General features: G+C 57.6%; 7 protein-coding genes across 7 annotated transcripts; 3 read left to right on the top strand and 4 right to left on the bottom strand.

Annotated features, from left to right (window-relative positions):
• Positions 1-73: 73 nt before the first annotated feature.
• Positions 74-1,527, bottom strand: FA10DRAFT_264467 (hypothetical protein). Its single transcript, XM_025520657.1, has 3 exons — positions 1,406-1,527; positions 291-1,347; positions 74-235 (listed from the first exon to the last, which is right to left on the bottom strand). The coding sequence occupies exons 1-3, from the start codon at positions 1,490-1,492 to the stop codon at positions 159-161; spliced, it is 1,221 nt and encodes a 406-aa protein (XP_025381073.1). The 5' UTR covers positions 1,493-1,527; the 3' UTR covers positions 74-158.
• A 175-nt stretch (positions 1,528-1,702) lies between these two features.
• FA10DRAFT_264469 (putative PRP19-non-snRNP spliceosome component required for DNA repair) lies at positions 1,703-3,695 on the top strand (the record flags this gene model as incomplete). The annotated part of the gene is made up of 3 exons (XM_025520658.1): positions 1,703-1,715; positions 1,777-1,929; positions 2,120-3,695. 3 exons carry the CDS (start codon positions 1,703-1,705, stop codon positions 3,598-3,600), a joined length of 1,647 nt encoding a protein of 548 aa, XP_025381074.1. The 3' UTR covers positions 3,601-3,695.
• Positions 3,659-6,244, bottom strand: FA10DRAFT_264470 (MFS general substrate transporter). The gene is made up of 7 exons (XM_025520659.1): positions 5,789-6,244; positions 5,487-5,676; positions 4,739-5,419; positions 4,451-4,679; positions 4,203-4,383; positions 4,013-4,135; positions 3,659-3,940 (listed from the first exon to the last, which is right to left on the bottom strand). Exons 1-7 carry the CDS (start codon positions 6,082-6,084, stop codon positions 3,757-3,759), a joined length of 1,884 nt encoding a protein of 627 aa, XP_025381075.1. The 5' UTR covers positions 6,085-6,244; the 3' UTR covers positions 3,659-3,756.
• Positions 6,245-6,336: 92 nt separating this feature from the next.
• Positions 6,337-10,432, bottom strand: FA10DRAFT_264473 (hypothetical protein). Its single transcript, XM_025520660.1, has 4 exons — positions 9,765-10,432; positions 9,615-9,695; positions 9,270-9,533; positions 6,337-9,206 (listed from the first exon to the last, which is right to left on the bottom strand). Exons 1-4 carry the CDS (start codon positions 10,026-10,028, stop codon positions 6,528-6,530), a joined length of 3,288 nt encoding a protein of 1,095 aa, XP_025381076.1. The 5' UTR covers positions 10,029-10,432; the 3' UTR covers positions 6,337-6,527.
• A 281-nt stretch (positions 10,433-10,713) lies between these two features.
• Positions 10,714-13,401, top strand: FA10DRAFT_237540 (batten's disease protein Cln3). The gene is made up of 8 exons (XM_025519113.1): positions 10,714-11,548; positions 11,617-12,278; positions 12,336-12,355; positions 12,418-12,499; positions 12,573-12,584; positions 12,656-12,880; positions 12,985-13,153; positions 13,236-13,401. Exons 1-8 carry the CDS (start codon positions 11,150-11,152, stop codon positions 13,344-13,346), a joined length of 1,680 nt encoding a protein of 559 aa, XP_025381077.1. The 5' UTR covers positions 10,714-11,149; the 3' UTR covers positions 13,347-13,401.
• Positions 13,402-13,570: 169 nt separating this feature from the next.
• On the bottom strand, positions 13,571-14,698 carry FA10DRAFT_34047 (hypothetical protein). Its single transcript, XM_025525445.1, has 3 exons — positions 14,328-14,698; positions 14,173-14,247; positions 13,571-14,101 (listed from the first exon to the last, which is right to left on the bottom strand). Exons 1-3 carry the CDS (start codon positions 14,601-14,603, stop codon positions 13,736-13,738), a joined length of 717 nt encoding a protein of 238 aa, XP_025381078.1. The 5' UTR covers positions 14,604-14,698; the 3' UTR covers positions 13,571-13,735.
• A 1,013-nt stretch (positions 14,699-15,711) lies between these two features.
• FA10DRAFT_283501 (hypothetical protein) lies at positions 15,712-18,689 on the top strand (the record flags this gene model as incomplete). The annotated part of the gene is made up of 2 exons (XM_025523845.1): positions 15,712-18,484; positions 18,553-18,689. The coding sequence occupies 2 exons, from the start codon at positions 15,712-15,714 to the stop codon at positions 18,687-18,689; spliced, it is 2,910 nt and encodes a 969-aa protein (XP_025381079.1).
• Between the last annotated feature and the right edge of the window lie 65 nt (positions 18,690-18,754).

Genomic DNA, 18,754 nt, shown 5'->3' on the forward strand with positions numbered 1-18,754 from the left:
TGCAACCTCGGATAGCACCCTATCAGTCCGCTGGAGCTCCACTGCCTCGGACGTCACAATGAAGCGATGAAGGGGGCGGAGAGATCGAAAAGTACAAGCATGAACAGGTATGCCCTTTATATCTACACAGTGGTTGAGACACGTTTAAAGATGGTACTCTACGAAGCGTCTGGCAAGTAGTCCTCATAGTCTGACTCCGTCAGCTCGTAAGCCCAATGGAAGAGGGTCTGACGGACTGTAATGTAGAATGAGAAAAAGGCCTGAGAGACAAACTCGAAGGTACAACTTACCAACTGGGGACACACTTTCGTCGTCCCAGGTCGCATGCGATCGAACAATCTTGCTGACTAGGCTCCTCTTGAACCTGCCTGCTGGTCCGCACGCTTTTTGCCATCTTCCAATCTGCCTCGCATCATCCTTGCTCCTCCTTCCTAGGTAGAAGCGAAAGTACCACTGCCACCATCCCCTAGGATCCTGCCGCTTGATCCAACCATTATTCTCCCATTCCTCCAATGTCTGCCCTGCCTTGACGCCGTATCGATTGACGGAAGGGTCGTAGTCTGGCGAAGTCAGCTCATGACTAGCATCAAGCTCGGCATACCACGATTCAGGGAACTCGGAGAGATCGTCAGTCGACTCGAGCTTGCGATGGAGTACAGCAGATCGATATGGTCGAAAGGCGGTCCCACCAAAGACTCCACCACGAAGCATCTCCTCTGGTGTGACGTTTGGTCGAAAGTGTCGGTTGGCATTCTCAAATATGAGTGTTCCTTTACCCTGCTTGCCGTCCCGAGGCGGCTCACGAGAGGGAAGAGGCTGACGCGGAAAGTCATTTCCTTCTTCGTCGCTCTCCGCATTCGGGTCACCATTTCCCACTGGATCGCCTCCTGGTGCCGTGGGATTCTTTAGTCGCTTTAGTACATCAGTATATGAGAGCGCATTTGTATGCATGATGCTGCCCCTTGGCTGCGCGTCTCTGCGCCTGCGGACCCTCCTGGATTTCGAGGACCCGCCTTCCTCGTCACTCCCCTCTCTCGAAGACGAGGGCGCCCATGCATCTCCTCCTTCAGAGTCGTCGGTGTCCACCTCTTCGTACCTCTTGCGGCCTTCAGCGTGCCTCGCCGACTTGCGAAACCCCTCCCTAGGGGGAGGTTTCTCTCGCTTTGGTTGGCTCATCTGCTTGCGCATCTCCTTGTTGGTATCCGACTCATTGTATGAGCGACGTGGTCGATCGGCGAGTCTGGAGGAGGATCTTGAAGGCTCGGCATCTGGAGTCATTTCAGACGGCGACCGTTTTGACGCTCGAGCTCTCAGGGATGCCGACGTTGGCTTTGGTTTCTTCTCCGACTAAGAAGGACCAAAATCAGCCCCGCATTTACCCTCGCGACCTAGGCCAGACACTCACCCCCAGTCCTAAGCTCTCCATCAGCTCAGCGTTTGCTCGCATGTTCTCGAGCCTTATCTTTTCGTAGTCATCCTCGTCTTCGTCCATCTTGGCCTCGTTCCTATCCTTCTCCTCTTGACTTGTTGGTTGTTGCCGTGCAACTTCTCCACCTACGCCAGACAGTCCTTCGAACGCGTCCAAAAAGCGCGAGCTTACCTAATCGATTCCGCTTCACGTGAGCAAGAGACGAAGCGCCATCCATCCATTCCGACCAAGATCGATTCTTCCTTCGTCGACGACAAAAGCCAGGCCCTCACGATGTTTTGCGCAAGTAAGTGTGTTCCTTCTAATGATTCTGTAGAGCATCATAGCTGAAGCACAGGCCTTCAAAGTCTCGGGCGAACCACCAAAGGTCCCCGTCGTGTCGAGAAAGAGCGGCCTTGTGTACGAAGAGCGGTTGATCAAGGAGTACATTTCGCGCAATGGAAAGGACCCAGTGACGGACGAGGAGCTCAGCGAAGACGACCTCGTTGAGGTCAAGGCCAGTGAGTATCGGTGAGGGTGTTCGCCCGAAAAGATGAACAACCTATCATAAAAACACAAATATCAACTAGAAGGCTGTTGATGAGCTCCCCTTCGGGGTGTGTTGATTATACGTGATGCGTAGCTGATCGTGGATTCTCTTATTTGGCCTTATTGGGTGCACCTTACTGATACGATGAACGAATCTCGCAGACCCAAAGACCGCCGCTCCTCGACCACCAAACCACAGCTCGGTGCCGTCGCTGCTAGCCTCGCTACAGAACGAATACGATGGCGTCATGTTCGAGATGTTCGAGCTGAAAAAGGCCTACGATAACGTTCGTCAGGAACTTGCCCATGCCCTATACGCCAACGATGCTGCCAACCGCGTCGTAGCCCGGCTGATGTGGGAAAGAGACGAAGCGAGAAGCGCTTTGGCCAACATCAAGGGTACCTTGGGTGCAGGCGTCGGGACAGCAGGGACAGCGGAAGATGCCGAGATGGTCGATGGAGCGGGAGCAAGAAACGGGGCAGAAGCTGGTCTTTCAGAGACCGTCGTCGCGAAGATTGATTCGACGCATCAGAGACTTTCGTCGCAGCGCATGGCGCGGAGGAAGCGGAAAGCCGCTATCCCGGGTTATGCCATTGCAGGCGACGTCAAGGCATTTGGGCAGTCCAGCGTCCTCTCCTCGATGCATTCGACCAAACCACCTGGAGTCTCAGCACTTGACATTTCCATCGACGGCAAGTATCTCCTGACGGGCGGAAACGATAAACAAGTTCAGATCCTGGATCGAACAACGGAAAAGACGGTCGCAACACTCAAGGGGCACAGCAAGAAGATTACCAGGGTCGCCTTTGCGTATGGAGCTCCTTTCGATGACGACGACATTTTCGGGCCGCCGCTGGCACAGAGCAAAGCGGGGGCGCCCAAGTGGGCCATCTCGGCAAGCGAAGACAACACGGTCCGAGTGTGGTCGTTGCAAGGAGAGGGTGCGAAAGTCTCATACGCGCTCGCCCACACTTTGACTGGCTACAGCGCAGCCGTCACTGGCCTTTCTGTGCACCCATGCGGTGACATTGTCGCCTCGGCCTCGAAAGACGGGACGTGGGCTGTGCATGATTTGACGACCGGCGCAAGACTCCTCCACGTCGAAGCGCCGGTCGGCGAGAGCGCTGAAGAAGCAGAGGGAGGCTATTCCTATGCCTCTTTTGCATTCCATCCAGATGGCCTCCTTGCTGCCTCGGGTACCGAAGGTGGGGCCATCAGGATCTGGGATCTCAAGACGGCAACGAAGGTCTCCACTTTCCGACTCGGCTCTTCTCCCGATGGCCCTGCTGGCCTTCTGGCCTTCTCAGAGAATGGCTTCAACCTCGCAGCAGCTTCGCCAGGCTCAAAGAGCGTGCAGATTTACGATTTGCGGAAGCAGGCCGTCTCTGGCACCATTTCGCTCGACGAGGAGGGTGACTTTGTCAAGGCCATCGCCTATGATCCTAGCGCTGCTTTCCTCGCCGTTGCGGGAAGCGATGTCCGAGTGTATGCCAACAAGACGTGGGAGCTGCTCATCAAGCTCGAAGACAATGCCGCCGAGGTCGCAGACGTCGTATGGGATCGGACTGACGGGGCAGTCATTACAGCGGGCCTCGACCGTTCCGTGAGGCGATTCGCAGTGGTTGCGACTGCTGATCAGTAGACGTTCTCTTCATTCTTGCTCGCTTCTTCCTCCCCCTCTTGTATCCTTTCACTTTGCAGACGAAACAGAGAAATTCAAAACTTTCTCTCTCCAAAGGATTGTTCTATGCCATTGCTCAGGGAATCTTCTCTATCTGGATAAAGCTTCCCCCGTTGCCTATCGAGCGCCCTGACCCTTTGTCCATTCAGGCCTTCCTGCCCGTCGAAGGATGATGACGAGGCTCAGGCCAAGCGCAACTACAGCGGCTCCCTCAGTGACTTCAAATACCGCCCTGAAGCACTCTTCGCCGTACGGGCAGAGGTGAGCCGGGGCGCCCTTTGGAACATGGGAGTCATAGATGCTGTTTCGAAACCGCACAGTCAGCAACAGTGGCAGGAACACGAATGCAGGGTAGCAAGAGGGAGAGACCCACCTTCCGAAGAGAAGGTTGAAGATGTTGCCAGCAATGACCGGATTGAGCGAGACGATTCCCCAGTTCTGGCTAAAGTGGCGCAGACCGAACCATTCAAACGTCAGGACGGGGCACAGCCCAAACCTGTTCCAGCGAGCGGATTCGAGTGAGAAAAGAGGGAAGAACGTGAAGGAAGAGGTGGTGGACTCACAGGGTGCCGTACATCAGTCCAGTCAAGGACGAGACAATGATGAGCTTGTCGACGGTGTCAATCGTGCCTGGTGAGGCGGCCAGACCCTGTGATACAAGCGCGAGGATGCAGACAGGGATGAGGAGCCAAACCCGTTGGCGCGGCGAGCGGGTCCAGGTGACAAAGACATCCGATAGCAGTCCTGCTCAAGGCACAAGTGAGCTCCAAATCCTTCCGAGCTCTTTGGGAAAATCCAGACTGAAGCTCACCGATGGCAATTCTCCCGATAGCGTTGCCCAGACTGATTGCGCTGACCTGATGCGCTTGGAGCTGCTGGACGTCGGCCGGCGTCTGATGTCCCTGGGCTACAATTTCATCTCTTGCCGGAATACTGTGGATGGCGTCCAAAGCCTTGTGCAGAGCACCCAAATTCGACTCTGGATCGATGTGGTGAGGCTTGTTGTATTCATACAACGTTTTTGTGATTGTCCCGATGTTCTACAAAGGCAAGGCGTGAGAGGTTTTCAAAAGGCAGGACCTGTGCGAGGTGGACTCACGTTGATGACGAGGAGGCCAGTGCCGCTAATGAGGCCCATGATGACGAAGAGAAGGATAAAGTCAACCTTCTTCATGAGCTTCCATCCCGTAAGATCAATGTGCTCATGATGGCGTTTGGCCCTGGACTGATCCTGGTGCTTGCTGATGCTAGTATCGCCCCGCGACAGATTGTCTCGAGACGATGAGCCCAACAGACCCTGCCTCTCCTCGAATCGGCCATCTCGACCCAGTGACCCTGCCTCGTTCTCAATGTCGTCTTCGTCCTCTTCTGTTTCGCTCGTGCACGAGCCTTCGTCCTCGTGGGGCTGCGAAAGATGAGCGTAAGCCCGGCCGCCCACCTCGGACGACGTTCTCCTTCGTGTGTACGCCAACGGACGACGGATCGAATCTTCCCCTTCCCCGTCCTCATCATTGGCGCGATCCTGACCCAGGCTTGAGCTTCTCCGAAGAGTCGCTGACTGTCCGCCTTGATTGGTAGCGCCGTCTATCGCAGCCCTCTCCGTGGCAGCTGGGATGATCCGAATGACAAAGAAGCCAACCACAAAAGTCAAGCTGGACCCAAAGGCCAGCAGGAGCAGATAGTCGCCCGTCTTGCCGGGGAAGAGGGTGTGGGAGAGCGATGAGTAGAAAAACGCAGAGAGACCAAATCCAGAGAGGACGAGGGCAGTGCAGACGCCTCGCTAAAAGAAAAGCCCGATGTCAGTCTATGGCAAGCAAATGATGGGAGTGCATCCCCGAAAGACTGACCCGTGCTTGGCTCCAGCTCTTTGCCTGCGCATTCATGGCGGCCGTAAAGGCGGCCGAGTTGCCCAGGCCGGTGAGAAGGCTCAGAACCGCCAAGAGTCCGATGGATGGCGTGGAGGGAAACGTCTTTTCGTACGACGTCGACAGGCCGCCATAGCCGATGAGGACCAAGACGGCGCCGACGGCGAGCGCGCTTTGTGATTCAAGGTCAAAGCGAGGACAGATTAGACCATCTCGCGCATCAAAGAGGGGGAGGAGGAGGAGGGGGAAGAAGAGCGAAATCAGAGTAGGGCCCGGCTACTCACACCTTCGGACCTCGTTTGTCAACAAGTCGGCCCCAGAAAGGTCCGCTCAGGTAGACACCGACATTGCCCATGACGCCCACGATGTTGATCTGGGTGCTCGTCAGCGCGAGGCGCTCCTGGAGCTGGGGCGAGTACGACGAGAAGCCATAGTTGGAGCCGGCGCTGAGGGCGACGAGAAAGGAGCAGAGGAGTGAGGCCCCACGCAGGAGCTTGACCGAGGTGGGTTCGTCGTCTTTGAAACCCCCACCTGGCGCCAGGGCGCTGCTCGCAGAGGCGGACGAGAGCCGGCGAGTCATCTTTCCTCCTTCTGCTCTCGAGTCCCCTACCTTTTACGCGCGTGGGAGTGCTTCAGATAGTCGGGAAGGTCACCAAGAGCGTGCGTGGGTTCACTTCGGTACACCGAGCTGAACAGCGTAGCGGGGGCAACGGCGGCAGCGTGATGGTAGGTAAGGTGAGTGAAGGGGTAAGATCTCCCCCTCTCCACTCCTAGCGTATTATTATTCACCACGGACCCAAACATTCGTGATTTGAAATCCGGTCCGGTGCTGGTCTTGTCACGAATCATATTTCAGGAAAAGATGTCAACGAGGAAAACAGAGACGATGAAGGAATAAATGAAGTCAAGGGGGAAGAGTAAGTAGATGAGGGATAAAGCAGCTGTCCACCCGGGCTGATTGGCTGGCAACAATCGAGCCGCTCGGAAAGGATGCCTGCGTAGCTGGCCGAAAACACAAAGTAATCAAGAATACGGCTGGTGGCTGCCAAACGGTCCGTTCCATGACGCCTGCTGCTCCTGACCACCCCAGGACGGCAAATGCTGGTTGCTCATCTGCTGCTGGCTATCGAAAGGGCTAAATCCACCACCACCACCACCACCAAAGTGCTGTCCCTGTTGGGACTGGTGCTGCTGCTGGTGCTGTTGATGGTGATGGTGGTGTTGCTGCTGCTGCTGGTGATGCTGCTGCTGTTGCTGGTGATGCTGTTGCTGCTGTTGACGCGCAAACGACATGATGGCAGGGTCCGAAAATGGCATGCCATCGATGCCGCCACCGCCCTGGCTGGCATTCTTGTGTACCGTGTAGCTGCTCTGAGCCCGGCGAGCTTCAGCGGCAGCGACCAGCTGGGCAAACGGAGGCTCGTTGGAGCTTCCGGTCGCAACACTGTTGCTGGCCGATTGGTCCCGACCGAAGTAGCCACCATTCATTCGCTGATCCATCGATGAGGGCGTCTGAGCCTGGTGCAAATGATGCAGCGAAGCCTGGCCTTGAGCAGAGCCACGCTGTAGCTGCGCCAGGAAGTCGTTGCTAGCATTACCGTTGACATGCTGCTGCTGTTGCTGCTGCTGCAACATCAGACCGGGCGGTCCACCGCTTTGCTGCCTCGGCCCAAAGCCAGGAGGAGGCGGAGTGCCTGCGCCAAAGCTTCGGTTCACGCCCAATCCGAAGTGCCCATTGCCCATAGCCAGTGAGGACGAACCAGGTCGTGTCTGCTGTTGCCCGTGCACATTGGCCTGCATGCTCTTGTACGCGTTTCGATTCGCTGCTGCAACATTGCCAGCGTTGCCGTAGGAAGCGCGATTGTCGGCGTGGAGCCAGCTGACATCAGGCTGTCCGTCATTATGTGGCGGATGCTGCTGCTGCTGCTGCTGCTGCTGCGACTGAAGTGCTGCCTGATCCTGCTGTGCGTGACCATTGCTCGTCAACGCCGCGGCACCGCCCCTGACAAAGCCCAACAGATCGTCGTGGGTCTTGAACGACGGTGGTCCACTCGGTGTGCCCACGAACGTCTCCGAGTCTGGCCTTCGCGCAAAGCCGAATCGCGATGCACCCTTCGATGGGCTGTCCGCTTGGCTTTCGTCCTCTCTTGATTCCCTCTCTTCTTCGACTGCCGCCTCTTCCGCTTCCTTGCGTTCATCCGACAGGGTCCTCCGCATCTCATCGATGGCTGCAAAGGGAGACGCCTTGCTTTGCTCCTCTGGCGACTCTTCGATGCTCTCACCAGCCCCGGGAGCAAAGGGGTCGAACGAGCCTGAGTAGGTGGGAGGCTCAGACATTCCCCGGCCAGGAACATGTCCAAGGACCGACAATGGCTGAACGCCAGGTGAGGGAACGCCTGCAAACGGAGCAAAAGCGCCCAGGTAGCCCTCGTTCTCCCTGTCCTCGTCGGTGCCCATCTTGTCGGCCAGCCTGTCCTCTTCGAAAGTGAAGCTGAAACCTGCACCATCCTGAAACGACTGTAGGACCGCATCCAGGTCGGAAAAGGCCGACTTCTGTGGCCGGTCGGCTTCAGCTTCGCGGCGGGCTCGCATGTCATCCAGGAGTGCCTGTGCCGTCGACGAGGGCTGGTAAGACGAAGGAGGGGATGCACTCGTCGACGTCGAAGATGGCGCAGACAGTACTGGCTCTCCCGATGGCGTTGCAGAGCGCGAGGGAGCTGGCAGTCCAGGCGGAGGTCCGTTGCTGGCCACTTTGGCGAGACCGGGAGGGGGCGCTGAAGCACTGTTGGAAGCAGGTACGGCAGCCATCGCTGGCGGCTCGACTGATTCTGAACGCCCTCGCTGCATGGCGCTGGGCCCCTTTGGCACTAGCCCAGGCGGTGGCTTTGCAGCCAGACCCGGGGGCACTTGCGCGGCCGGCGATGATGGAGCAGGCGATCCCGGTCGAGGAGCAGTCCGACCTTTGGGTGCTGTGGGGATGCTTGGCTTGGCTGGCGATGCTCGTTGCTGCTGCGTTCCACTTTCTCGCCTTGCCATGGATGCTGACAAGGTGGGGAGATCCGAGTCCCGGATGGCATTGTGCTGAGCAATCGATGAAGCTTGCGGAGGCGCACCGCCTGGCTTGCTCGACGCCCATGACGCCGTCTTTGGCAGCGCAGATGCCTCCACAGAATCGGGGGCAGGGGCAAGAGAGGAGAGATTGACAGAAGCCGACGAAGCAACGGGCGAGGACTGCTGTTGTTGTGTGTTTGCCTGGTCCACGTGCGCGTTTTGATGCGCCTTGTGGCCTGCAGCAAACGATGCCGGGGCGGGTGTTGTCAATCGACCTCTGCTCTCGGCGTCCTTTGCGGCGTGGCGCAGCGTCGTGAGATCTTCCTTTGTAAACGAGTCTGCTTCTTCGCCAGGCTCGTGAAGGTAGGTGCAGATGGCGTTGGTACACGGCAAGTTGCGAAGGTACGTCGTGCAGTACTTTGTCGTTCCATAGCTCGCGCGGATCGTCTTGCCGTCCGGGCCCTTGCTCCCATCAATGGCAATGATGGCTCGCGCTGCGTCCTCCTTGCGCACATACGTCACGTACACGCCAATGGCCGACTCAGTGGTCCCCATCATCAGCTTTGATGCCGTTGTCCTCTTGGAGATGAGAACTTTAGAGATGCGCCCATATTGCCCAAAGAAGTCGTTGGATCGAAGTGTGGGAATGAGCTGCAGAGCGAGTTCGTCGTCAGCAAATCCACCCCCCAACAGACTTGCTCCACATTCACTCACCTCCTCCCTCGCCAGCTTTGGATCTAGACCGACGACATAGACGAGGTTCTTTTGCACCACCCGAACATTGGCCAGATGCTTTCGGTTCATCTGCTCCAGCTCCTTCTTCTCTCTTTCCTTTTGCTTTTTCGCCTGTGACAGCCGCTTGATCTCCTCGGCCGTCATGGGCTTGAATTCGACGGCATTGTCGGTGTATTTTCGTCGGCAAGCCGGGCAGCGACCATTCAAGTTCTGATTGATATGATGCCAGCAGAAACGACAGATCTGTGGAGACAGGGAGTCAGCTAAGCCGAATCACGGGAGAGCAGCAGTGAAGACAAGCGGACGGGGATCAGAGATACTCACCTGGTAGCCGCAGGGACAAGGCTTGAAGTTGGCATCTGAGATGTCAATCTCTTCCAAGCAAAGTGGGCACTCCATCGTCTCCTGTATTTGTGAACAAAGGGAAGAGTCAGTACAAGCAATCAGAAAGACTTCCTTCATCAGGAAACCTACATCCTCGTCGCTCCAATAAGCATCCTGCAGTCGGTACTCCTGAGCTTGGTTGGTATCGACCTTTGCCGGGGCTGGCGGTAGCCCCGCAGATGTCTCTACTCCCGAGGCAGTGTTGTTCGACGGCCCGTTGTGAAACGCCGCCGAGACAGTTCCCGAGGCGGCCATTCCGAGCGGAGGAAAGGGAGAGCCACCACCACCTGACGAGCTTCCTCCGTGGTTGTGGTGGTGATGGGCGACGTGATGATGAGGCCTTGGGGGTGCCATGGCGTGGTGAAAGAGGCGAGAGGGAGACGAGGCGGTGACGCGGTGGCGATCGACGTGCTTGAGGCAAGCTGCGCCGCTGGCTGGCTGATTCCAACACTGCTAAGGAGGACAGTCTGCCCATGCAATGAGACTCAATCGATAAGCTGGGGCTGTCGCGGTTGGTGACGTGCGCCTCAAAAGTAAGAGGCGCGCTCTTCGGCGGTCTTTCAGCAGACACGGGGTGGACGCCCTTCGTCGTGCAAATCGTGCGCGTGAAGCAGGCCCGACTCGTCCAGGTTGCTGATGACGCCGGCGTCTTAGAAGGGCTAGAGCGAGTGCAGTGTGTGGATGGAGCCAAACTGCTGCAATTCTGCCCTTGAACCTCGCAAGAAGGCGCTCGAAATAGGAAGAATGGTGGTCGCGACGGAGATGAGGACCATCTTCACACGCACGCACAAAAAAAAAAAAAAAAAAGAGAGAGCGAAAAAACTCGCCACGCGTCTCTCTCTCTCTGCCAGTCAGAATGCAATGAGGGCAAGCACGACTGACGTCTGCTTCTCGCCCTCTCAAAGTCGAGACCGAGGGTCAGCTCACAAAAGAGACCAGGTATTAATTTCGAATGATACACCACACTGCACATGCTCTTGCGCGTACGGGTCTTGTACTGCTCTCAGGGCCAGTGCATGGATCGCCACAAAGGAGGCTGCTGGCTGTCTCTTTGCTGGTGCACGGCCCTCTCCTGCGCGCAGCTCTCCATCATGACGTGACTTGGGAAGGTGTGAAGCCTCACGTGTTGTTCGCAAGTTGCGTTGCTGCCTTCTGAGATACCGATTGCGATGTGGCACTGGCCCACAATGGCGAGCAGGACATGCTCTTCTCCAGTGAGCCTACATGAGGGAGCGATGACGGTGGACGCGCGACGGCGGCGCGCCAAGTTTAATTATCCAACATTGAGCGGCCACCACCACTACCAACAACCTAATCTGCTTCGACCTCGGAACCACACCCTTCCCCCGTCCTTCGTCGACAGCGAGCGAGAGTGGCTTGCGGACGCACCTCTGGACAATTTCATCACGAATGTACGCTGCCTAGCTCGCGATTGATGCGTAGCTGATTGACGGGCATTCAAGGTCAAGCGACGAATGAGCGACCCAATCCCTATGCGAGACCTCAATGCCGCCGCACAGGGTGGCCATAGCTGGAACAGCTCGCTGAATCAAGGGACGAGGGACGACGACATGACACCCATGTCTGCGCTGCCACCGCGCTCGTCCTCGGCGCCACGGTGGGGCTGGCGCCCTCTCCAGCGCCAGGCCGTTTCCTTGTTTCTCTTTGGCCTGCTCAACAACAGTCTGTACGTGGTCATCTTGACTGCAGCTCTGGAGCTTCTGCCAAAGGGCGTCCCCACAGGCGTCGTTTCCTTTGCCAACATTGCGCCCGCACTCATCGCAAAAGCAGTCTGGCCTTACGTTCTCCGGGGCAGGGTCCGCTATGCGAAGCGGATATGGAGCTGTGTCGCCATGAGCCTCTGGGGCATCTTGGTGAGTGTGTCCGTCCTTCACTCAGACAGAAAGAATCCTGAAGCTGACCGCCTAATTCATCGCACCAGGTCGTGGCCCTCTGGCCCGAGCTCTGGACGAGGCTACTGGGCATCTCGCTCGCCTCCTTCTCGTCGGGCCTCGGCGAGCTCACCTTTCTCCAACTGAGCACTCGCTACGGCCAGAAGGGGGCGGGTCGAGCCATTGGCTGGTTCTCGAGTGGTACGGGTGCCGCCGGTCTCGTCGGCGCGTCTGCCTGGTGGATCGTGCGACCGATGGGCGTCAAGGCAGGGCTCATCACTCTCAGCTTCATTCCCGTCCTTATGGGCATCACCTATGCGTTCATCCTCCCCAGCCCCGAGGCCGTCAGAGCAGAGCTGGAGCAAGAAAAGGAAGACGGTTACACGCTCGTTTTTGATAACGAGCATGTCGATGATGGTGGACAGGAGCCCGTTGACGACGTTCGTGTCAACGAAGAGGCGCAAGGTGAGGGCAGGAGGGGGTTCAAAGGCGCACGGAAATCGACAGACGACGAGGAGAGGAGAGAGGACGAGGCGGAAGACGCCGCCCTCCTCGCCGTCTCGCCGCATGCCTCCAACATCAGCTCGGACGGAAGCGATCTTCAGCAGCAGGCGCGCACGTCGGTCAAGCTGTCTGCTCGGGACAAGCTGCACCTCATCAAGCCCATGTTCTTCGTCTACATCTTTCCCCTGGTCCTTGTTTACTTTTTCGAGTGAGTGAATGCACCATTTCGTGTTGCATCGGAGAGCTTACTGTCCCCAATTGCCAGGTACACAATCAATCAAGGAAGTGGGTGGCGCTTGCATTGGGTGGCCATGCATTCCTTAGCTGACCCCTCTGCCTTTCACCAGTCGCACCCACGCTCCTGTATCCGTTACCGACAAGAGCAGAGCACCCGCTGCTGTCGCTGATGATCAAGCAGCTCAAAGACTAGTGAGTTCTTTGTCTTTGTGGAAGAGGCCCGCCATACCTGACTCTGTCTGTGCTCGCTCTCGTCTCACTCTAGCTATCCACTCTAGTAAGCAGTTCCGTCTTGCACTCGACAAGCTCCATACATACGCTCATACCTTCTTCTCTCTCTTCACGCAGCCAACTGACCTACCAGACATTCGTCTTTCTCTCTCGGTCGTCGATCTCGATCCTTCACTTGCCCGCCATCCCCAAGCGGTATCTCTGGGTGCCCGCAGTGCTCCAAGGCCTGCTCATGCTCGTCCTTGCGACAGAAAGCCTCTACGCCTGGTTCCGAGCAAGCATCGCGAGCCCGCTCGTCATTGTCCTCGTGTGCGTCGAAGGCCTGGCCGGCGGTGGCGCCTAGTGAGTCCTATCTCGGCCTTCTGCCCGTCGTAGCTCTCTTTCTCTCTTTTGCCGAGCTGCTTTGGCTTCGGGTCTGACACGGTCAAACTCCTTTCTCGAATCAGCGTTTCGGTCTTTTACCAGATCGGTACCGAGGACGACGAAGCGGCGGTCCGGCTAGGAGAGGGAGACGAGATTGGCGGCGAGATGAGGGGCGAAGAAGGGGCCGAGGCAAGAGCGCAGGCGGAAGCGAGGCGAGCGCAGGAGCACGAGTTCCGCATCGGCTGTGTCGGCGTGAGTCTTGTCTGCTTGCTCTTTCTCTCCCACTTGGGCCGGACGCCACTGATCAAAGAGCTGTGGGATCCTCCCTGCGCAGGTCGGCGACACGCTGGGTATCCTCATTGCTTCGCTCCTCTCGATGCCTCTGCAGGTTGGTTTGTGTGATGCACAAGTGCGCTCGGGCAGAGAGCTGTGCAAGCAGGTGTAGAGGACAGGGCCGGATACCGCCTTCTTCTTGCAATAGAGAAGAGAGATGCGATCACACATCGCAGATGCAATCAATGTCACTGCCTTTCACAGTCTGCTCAGTAGATCGAGAGCGCAAAACTCGGCACGCACATGGAGCTAGACTCAGTCGAGGTGGGTAAGGAGAGAGGCTTGTGATTTTTAGGACACTTAGTTAGTAAGCATTTGGAAGGACGTGAAGACGAAAGGGAAGGAGTGGGAGAGAGAGACTAATAGGGGGAAAGAAGCTTGGGATATAGCGAGACGTAGAGCCGGAGAGGTCTGCCTCTGAAGTTGGCCCAGAGGCAGCCGTCTTTCTTTCTGGGTCTGTCATAGTCGTTGCTGGCGTAGCTGTGCTGAGGCAGGCGATCCTCAGAAGACGGTAAGGACGCCCAGGAGGAGAGAAGCAAGGACGGCAAAGGCGCCGTAGAGCTGGACCGGGCCCTGGACGGTGGCTGCGCCGTTTGCACTGTGCGACGTAACGTTGCCCGCGGCCGAGATGGAGGCGGTGTGGTTGTTGACGCCCACGCCGGCCGAGAGGGTGCCACCAGAGGAGCTGCTGGACGTGGTGGGGATGGTGGAAGTGGTGCTGCCGCTGGTGCCGGCCGTGCCCCCAGACGTGCTCGTTTCGGTGCCAGCTGCTCCACCGGCACCGACACTGGTCGCGTTGGTGGTCATGTTGGCAGCGCCAGGGAACTTGAGCTGGTAGTCATCGCCCATGATAGGCGTGCAAACGGTCTAGACGCAGAGACGTAACGGTCAGCGATCACATATTCGACGGTAACGGCATTGAGCAAGACAAAACGCACCTTGAGCATCTCAACGCCAGCGGCCAGCTTCTCTTGCTCGACGTCCTTGCAATTCTCCATGACACACTTGCCAGCCTGACGCGAGATACAGAAAGATCGAAGCCAGGTTAGCAGGGAGAGGAAGAGATGTGAGTCGGCGCCCTTCTGCAACTCACGGCATCGACGAAGGATTGTTTCTTGCAGAAACAAGATGAATCGGCCAATCCGTTGCAGCCAGCAACTCCAATGCTCTTGCTGGCGCATTGGATAAAGCACGGGTCGATGCCAGCGACGCCGTCCTGGCCATTGCCCGTCGCAGAGTCAGTACTGCCGCCCGAGCTGGAGGAGCTTGCCGAAGAGTTCGTAGCAGGCTGAGATCCAGTAGTCTGGGCCGAGACTGCGCTGGCGAGAACGAGAAAGAGGGTCAGAAGGAGAGCAGCGATAGGCTTCATCGTGTGTCAATCTTTGGTTGTCTTGCTGATGATAACTGTTGGAAGGAGGAAAGGGAGAAGGAGGAGGAAAGAGCGTTAGAGGTGATCGCGGCGGTGCGGTGAGGTTGGCAAAGGGGCTTTAAGTCCTCAAAAGAGGGTGACCGCCAGCGACGGACTTGGCTACTCCGCCCAGGTTTGGGCGCAAAGCCGCTCACTCATGCATCTTCTCTCCCTTTCTTTCTTCTGAAAAGAGAGAGGCCAAATAAGAGAGGGGCTTGGACGACGAGCGGGCCGCTGTGAATCTCCTCTCCAGAGTCCGAAGCGCACGAGGCAAGGAAAAAGCGGAGGAGGGCAGTCTGTTGTGCATAGAGATTGCCGCGCCCGTACCTTGTGTTGGCGAGCAAAGGAGAGCCCCTGGGCGCAGAGATGAACGGGCTGTGCCGCGCCTCACATCTCGTGAGCGTCCGCGTTGTGAGTACCAGCGAGGCGCCTTATTGAAAGGGGGCACACCAGGGTATGGCAGCTTGAGCATCACGTCATCTTTTCGTCACCGCGCCCGCGCCGCCGGTGGACCAATTACGTACTGAAGGTAGCCGCAGACGCTGGGCGCCGAGGTCTCTTCAATATTTGGCGCAGACAGAATTGGACCATAGTGGAGGCGGCCACGCGAGCGATCGGAGATTACAGGTGCTGCAGTAAGGGTGAACAAAAGGAACCCCCTCTCCGTTTCAGCCACCATAGGGCACGTCGATCAGCAACGCCGGCATCGCTGATGACACTGTCCGAGCGTTCCATCAACAGGCAGCAGGAATAGGGTCTCGCTTCGAAACAGGCAAGACAGAGGAAGAAAGTCTGAAGGGGTAGAAGAGGCGGACAGCGTTATTTTTACGAATCGCCAGCCTCCCTTCTCATGGGACAGACTGCTTCCAGACTCAACAGTAAGCACACACCGACCAATAGAGAAGCTGGGGAGAACAAGCGAGGCCCAAGATCTCGTTTTTTCAAGCGTCATATAGGCATTGAAGCGGGTCACGCGCGCGAAGAGCAGCGACGACGAAACAACAGCAATAAGCTCAGAGCAACGGGTCCACGATTCTCGGTCAACCGCTGGAGGGCAGTCTCGTCTGTAATGGGAAAGAGAAAGGCTTCCTTGTCGTCTGCGTGCTCTTCTTCACCCGGTGCTCGCCCGACATCGCCGATTGAAGATGAAGGAAGACGAAGTCGTCTCCAGCGAAGGAGACTCGTCAGCGAGGACGACAGCCTGAGCAGCTCGACAGGGCCAGACGCAACTGTGACCTTGCAGGATGAGGGGCACAAGAAAGCGTCCACAAGCTCGCGCAGCCGCATGAAGGGCAAAGCGACGTGCTGCGACGAAACCGCGCACGAAACGGCCGACGACGACGGGGATACGACAATGCAAGTAGACGAGAGCGAGGTGCCGTCACCCAAGCCTATTGGCTCCTCTGGAAACGACGGCTCTGTCAGTCGAGCCAGCCAACGCCTGAGAGACAAGGGCAAAGCAAAGGACGAGTTCATCTCAAATGCACCGCCGGCCTCCCAGGCATCGTCCAGGTCAAGCACTTCTGGCGATCAGTCAACGACATTGGCAGACAGCCGTCAACACCCTCACTCTTCGCCCTCGCTGCCGGCGCTCTCGGATGATCAACAGACAACTCTACCGCTAACGCATCCAATCAGCCGTTTGGCTGACGCCAATCGAGGCGGACTTAGACACCCTGCCATCACCAGTGCTCTGGGCAGAGCAGCGATGGGTCGTGCTGAGCAGCCAGGCATCATCGCTGGGACCAATCGTCACAGTCGCGGAGGGTCAGAACCATACAGGACGAGCATGGCCAGAGGTGGCCAGCACGAGAGCGTTCATCAAGAGGGTCCACACTCTATTCTCTCGGCCCTTTTGGCAGATATTCTGGGCCTCAACGGCCGTCCGGCCACAGCTGCCTCTGGAGCACCGACGGGAAGCGCCGCCTCCCCCTCTGGTCTGATGAACCCCTCGACCACAACGTCAGGTCTGACATCCGGAACACCTTCGACACCACCTCAGGGAGGTGCCGGACCCTTCGAATCTCAGCGCAGACCTCGCAATCCCAACGTTGGAGGCACATCGGTCATAGTCCAGGGCGCCCTCATCACCAGGACAGCGCATTCACAGGGTCAAAATGCGCAGAGGGACTCAAGCGAGCAACGTTCTCAACAACACACCAATGAATTCGCAAATGAAGCGCAACAGCAACAGCAACAGCGACAACAACCGCCAGGGACAGGAACCAGCTGGTCTCCTCCACCTGGCACTGGACCTGCAGCTCAAGGACAGGGAGGCGAAGGAGTGGCCACGATTGAGGAACAGGCCGACATGCTCTCCAGGCTCCTCTCCGTCGCAACCGCTGCCACGGCTTCGTCGCTTGTTTCCAATGCCCTCCTGGCTCAGCCGCAACGGCGACCGCCCTCGGTGTCTTCTTCTCTATCCCAACAACGACAAGAAGGATCGTCCTCGTCCCTGCATCGCACCCAGTCTCGCTCCTCCGTACTGTCCTCGAATTCGGCTGCGAGGTGGAGCAACAGGATCTCGTCCATTGTCGAAAGAATCTCGGGCATTGGAGAGAGAATCTTTGGTAGTCGAAGGGGAAATGGAATGGAGGCTTCAACGACGTCCAACGTCCCATCGCAGCAACTTCACCAAGGGAGCACGAGCACGGCAAGTGATGAGGAGGCACCTTCTGAGAACTCGCGTTCCATCAACAGCGTCTCCTACATGCTTCGAGAAGCGATACGTGAAGGCATCGAGGGTCCCCGGATGCGCCGTGCGAATCCTTCCACGAGAGCGCCATTGCCGACTCGGGACATTACGGAGAGAGCCTCTGTCGATGGCAGTGCCGCAGGCTCCGCCGTTCCTCAAACCGATTCTACTGTCAATCCAGACGCAACAGAGAGAATCAGACGGGTCGATGCCATCCTCGATGCCGTCCGTCAGGGCTCGCAGGAACGAGGGGAGCCAGGCAGCTTCGATCGCTTCATTTTCGACCTGGCAGAGGACCTCAATGTTGCCGTCCGGGGTCTTCCTTCATCTTCAGAGCCACCAAGAAGCGTCGTGGCCGTGGCCGAAGGCGAGCAGCGTAGGAGACAGGATATCCAGGGCGGCCAGCTTTCGTTTTACCGATCTTTTACCTTCCCCGCTGCACCGCCTAGAGCCCTTCCAAGGAATGATGGGGAGACACACGCAGGCGCGGGAGGTGGTCCACCTTCTTCGGATGGCAACGTCACGTCCTCCCCGCCTCGACCTCACTCTGACCCACCGCTCTTTCCCTGCATTGTGGTCGGTGTGCGCAGCCTGGATGCAGCCGAGCCTGCTCTGAACGAACAGACTGCGAGACAGCCTACGGCGAGTGTCAACACTTCCGCAAATACTGCCGCGGCTTCGACCCCTGATGCGTCTAATGATACGACCCAAGGTGCGACACCGGGAGGAACCACTGCGCGACCTGAACAGATTCCGTCACCGCGCTTTCTTCTCTTTGTCTCTGGCGGTCACTACCCCTCGTCACACCCCGTCTTTCACGCCTCCTCCGAGGAAGCAGGTCGCGATCTGATGATTCTCATGGAGTTCCTCGGAGCCATGGCCACGTTCCAGCACAAGCCTTCGACAGTGACCCGCGAGCAGATCGAGCAGAGCGATCTTCGTGTGGTCAAGGGAGACCCCATCCAGATTCTAGACTTGCTAAAGCTGGGACAGGTGACGGAGAACACCAGCGAAAAGTGTCTCATCTGCCTAGAGGATTGGAAGAGCACAATGACGATGCCCAACCAGGAGGACGAGAAAGAGGTCGAAGTCGACGAAGAGCGAAGGCTCCTGGGCTGCAAGCACCTCTTCCATTCTGCGTGCATCGGTGAGTGCTGTTCTTTTAAAGTCTATGGGCATCAGACTGACTCTGTCTCTCTCTCTCTGCAACGCAAGACCAATGGCTCATCAACAGCAACAACTCGTGTCCAATCTGCCGCCGGCAGGCCGTCTTCGCGCCTGGCGCACCCAGACCCAGCGAGCATCCTGTCGTGCCCCCTACTGCTGCTGCCGCTGCTGCTGCGGGTACTTGAGCAATTCTACTACTCACGCCCTTCACATCCTTTACTTGCATCTCCAACACACGCACTCACATGCA

This window comes from Acaromyces ingoldii, assembly GCF_003144295.1.
Source record: "Acaromyces ingoldii strain MCA 4198 unplaced genomic scaffold FA10scaffold_1, whole genome shotgun sequence".
NCBI classification, from domain to species: Eukaryota; Fungi; Basidiomycota; class Exobasidiomycetes; order Exobasidiales; family Cryptobasidiaceae; genus Acaromyces; species Acaromyces ingoldii.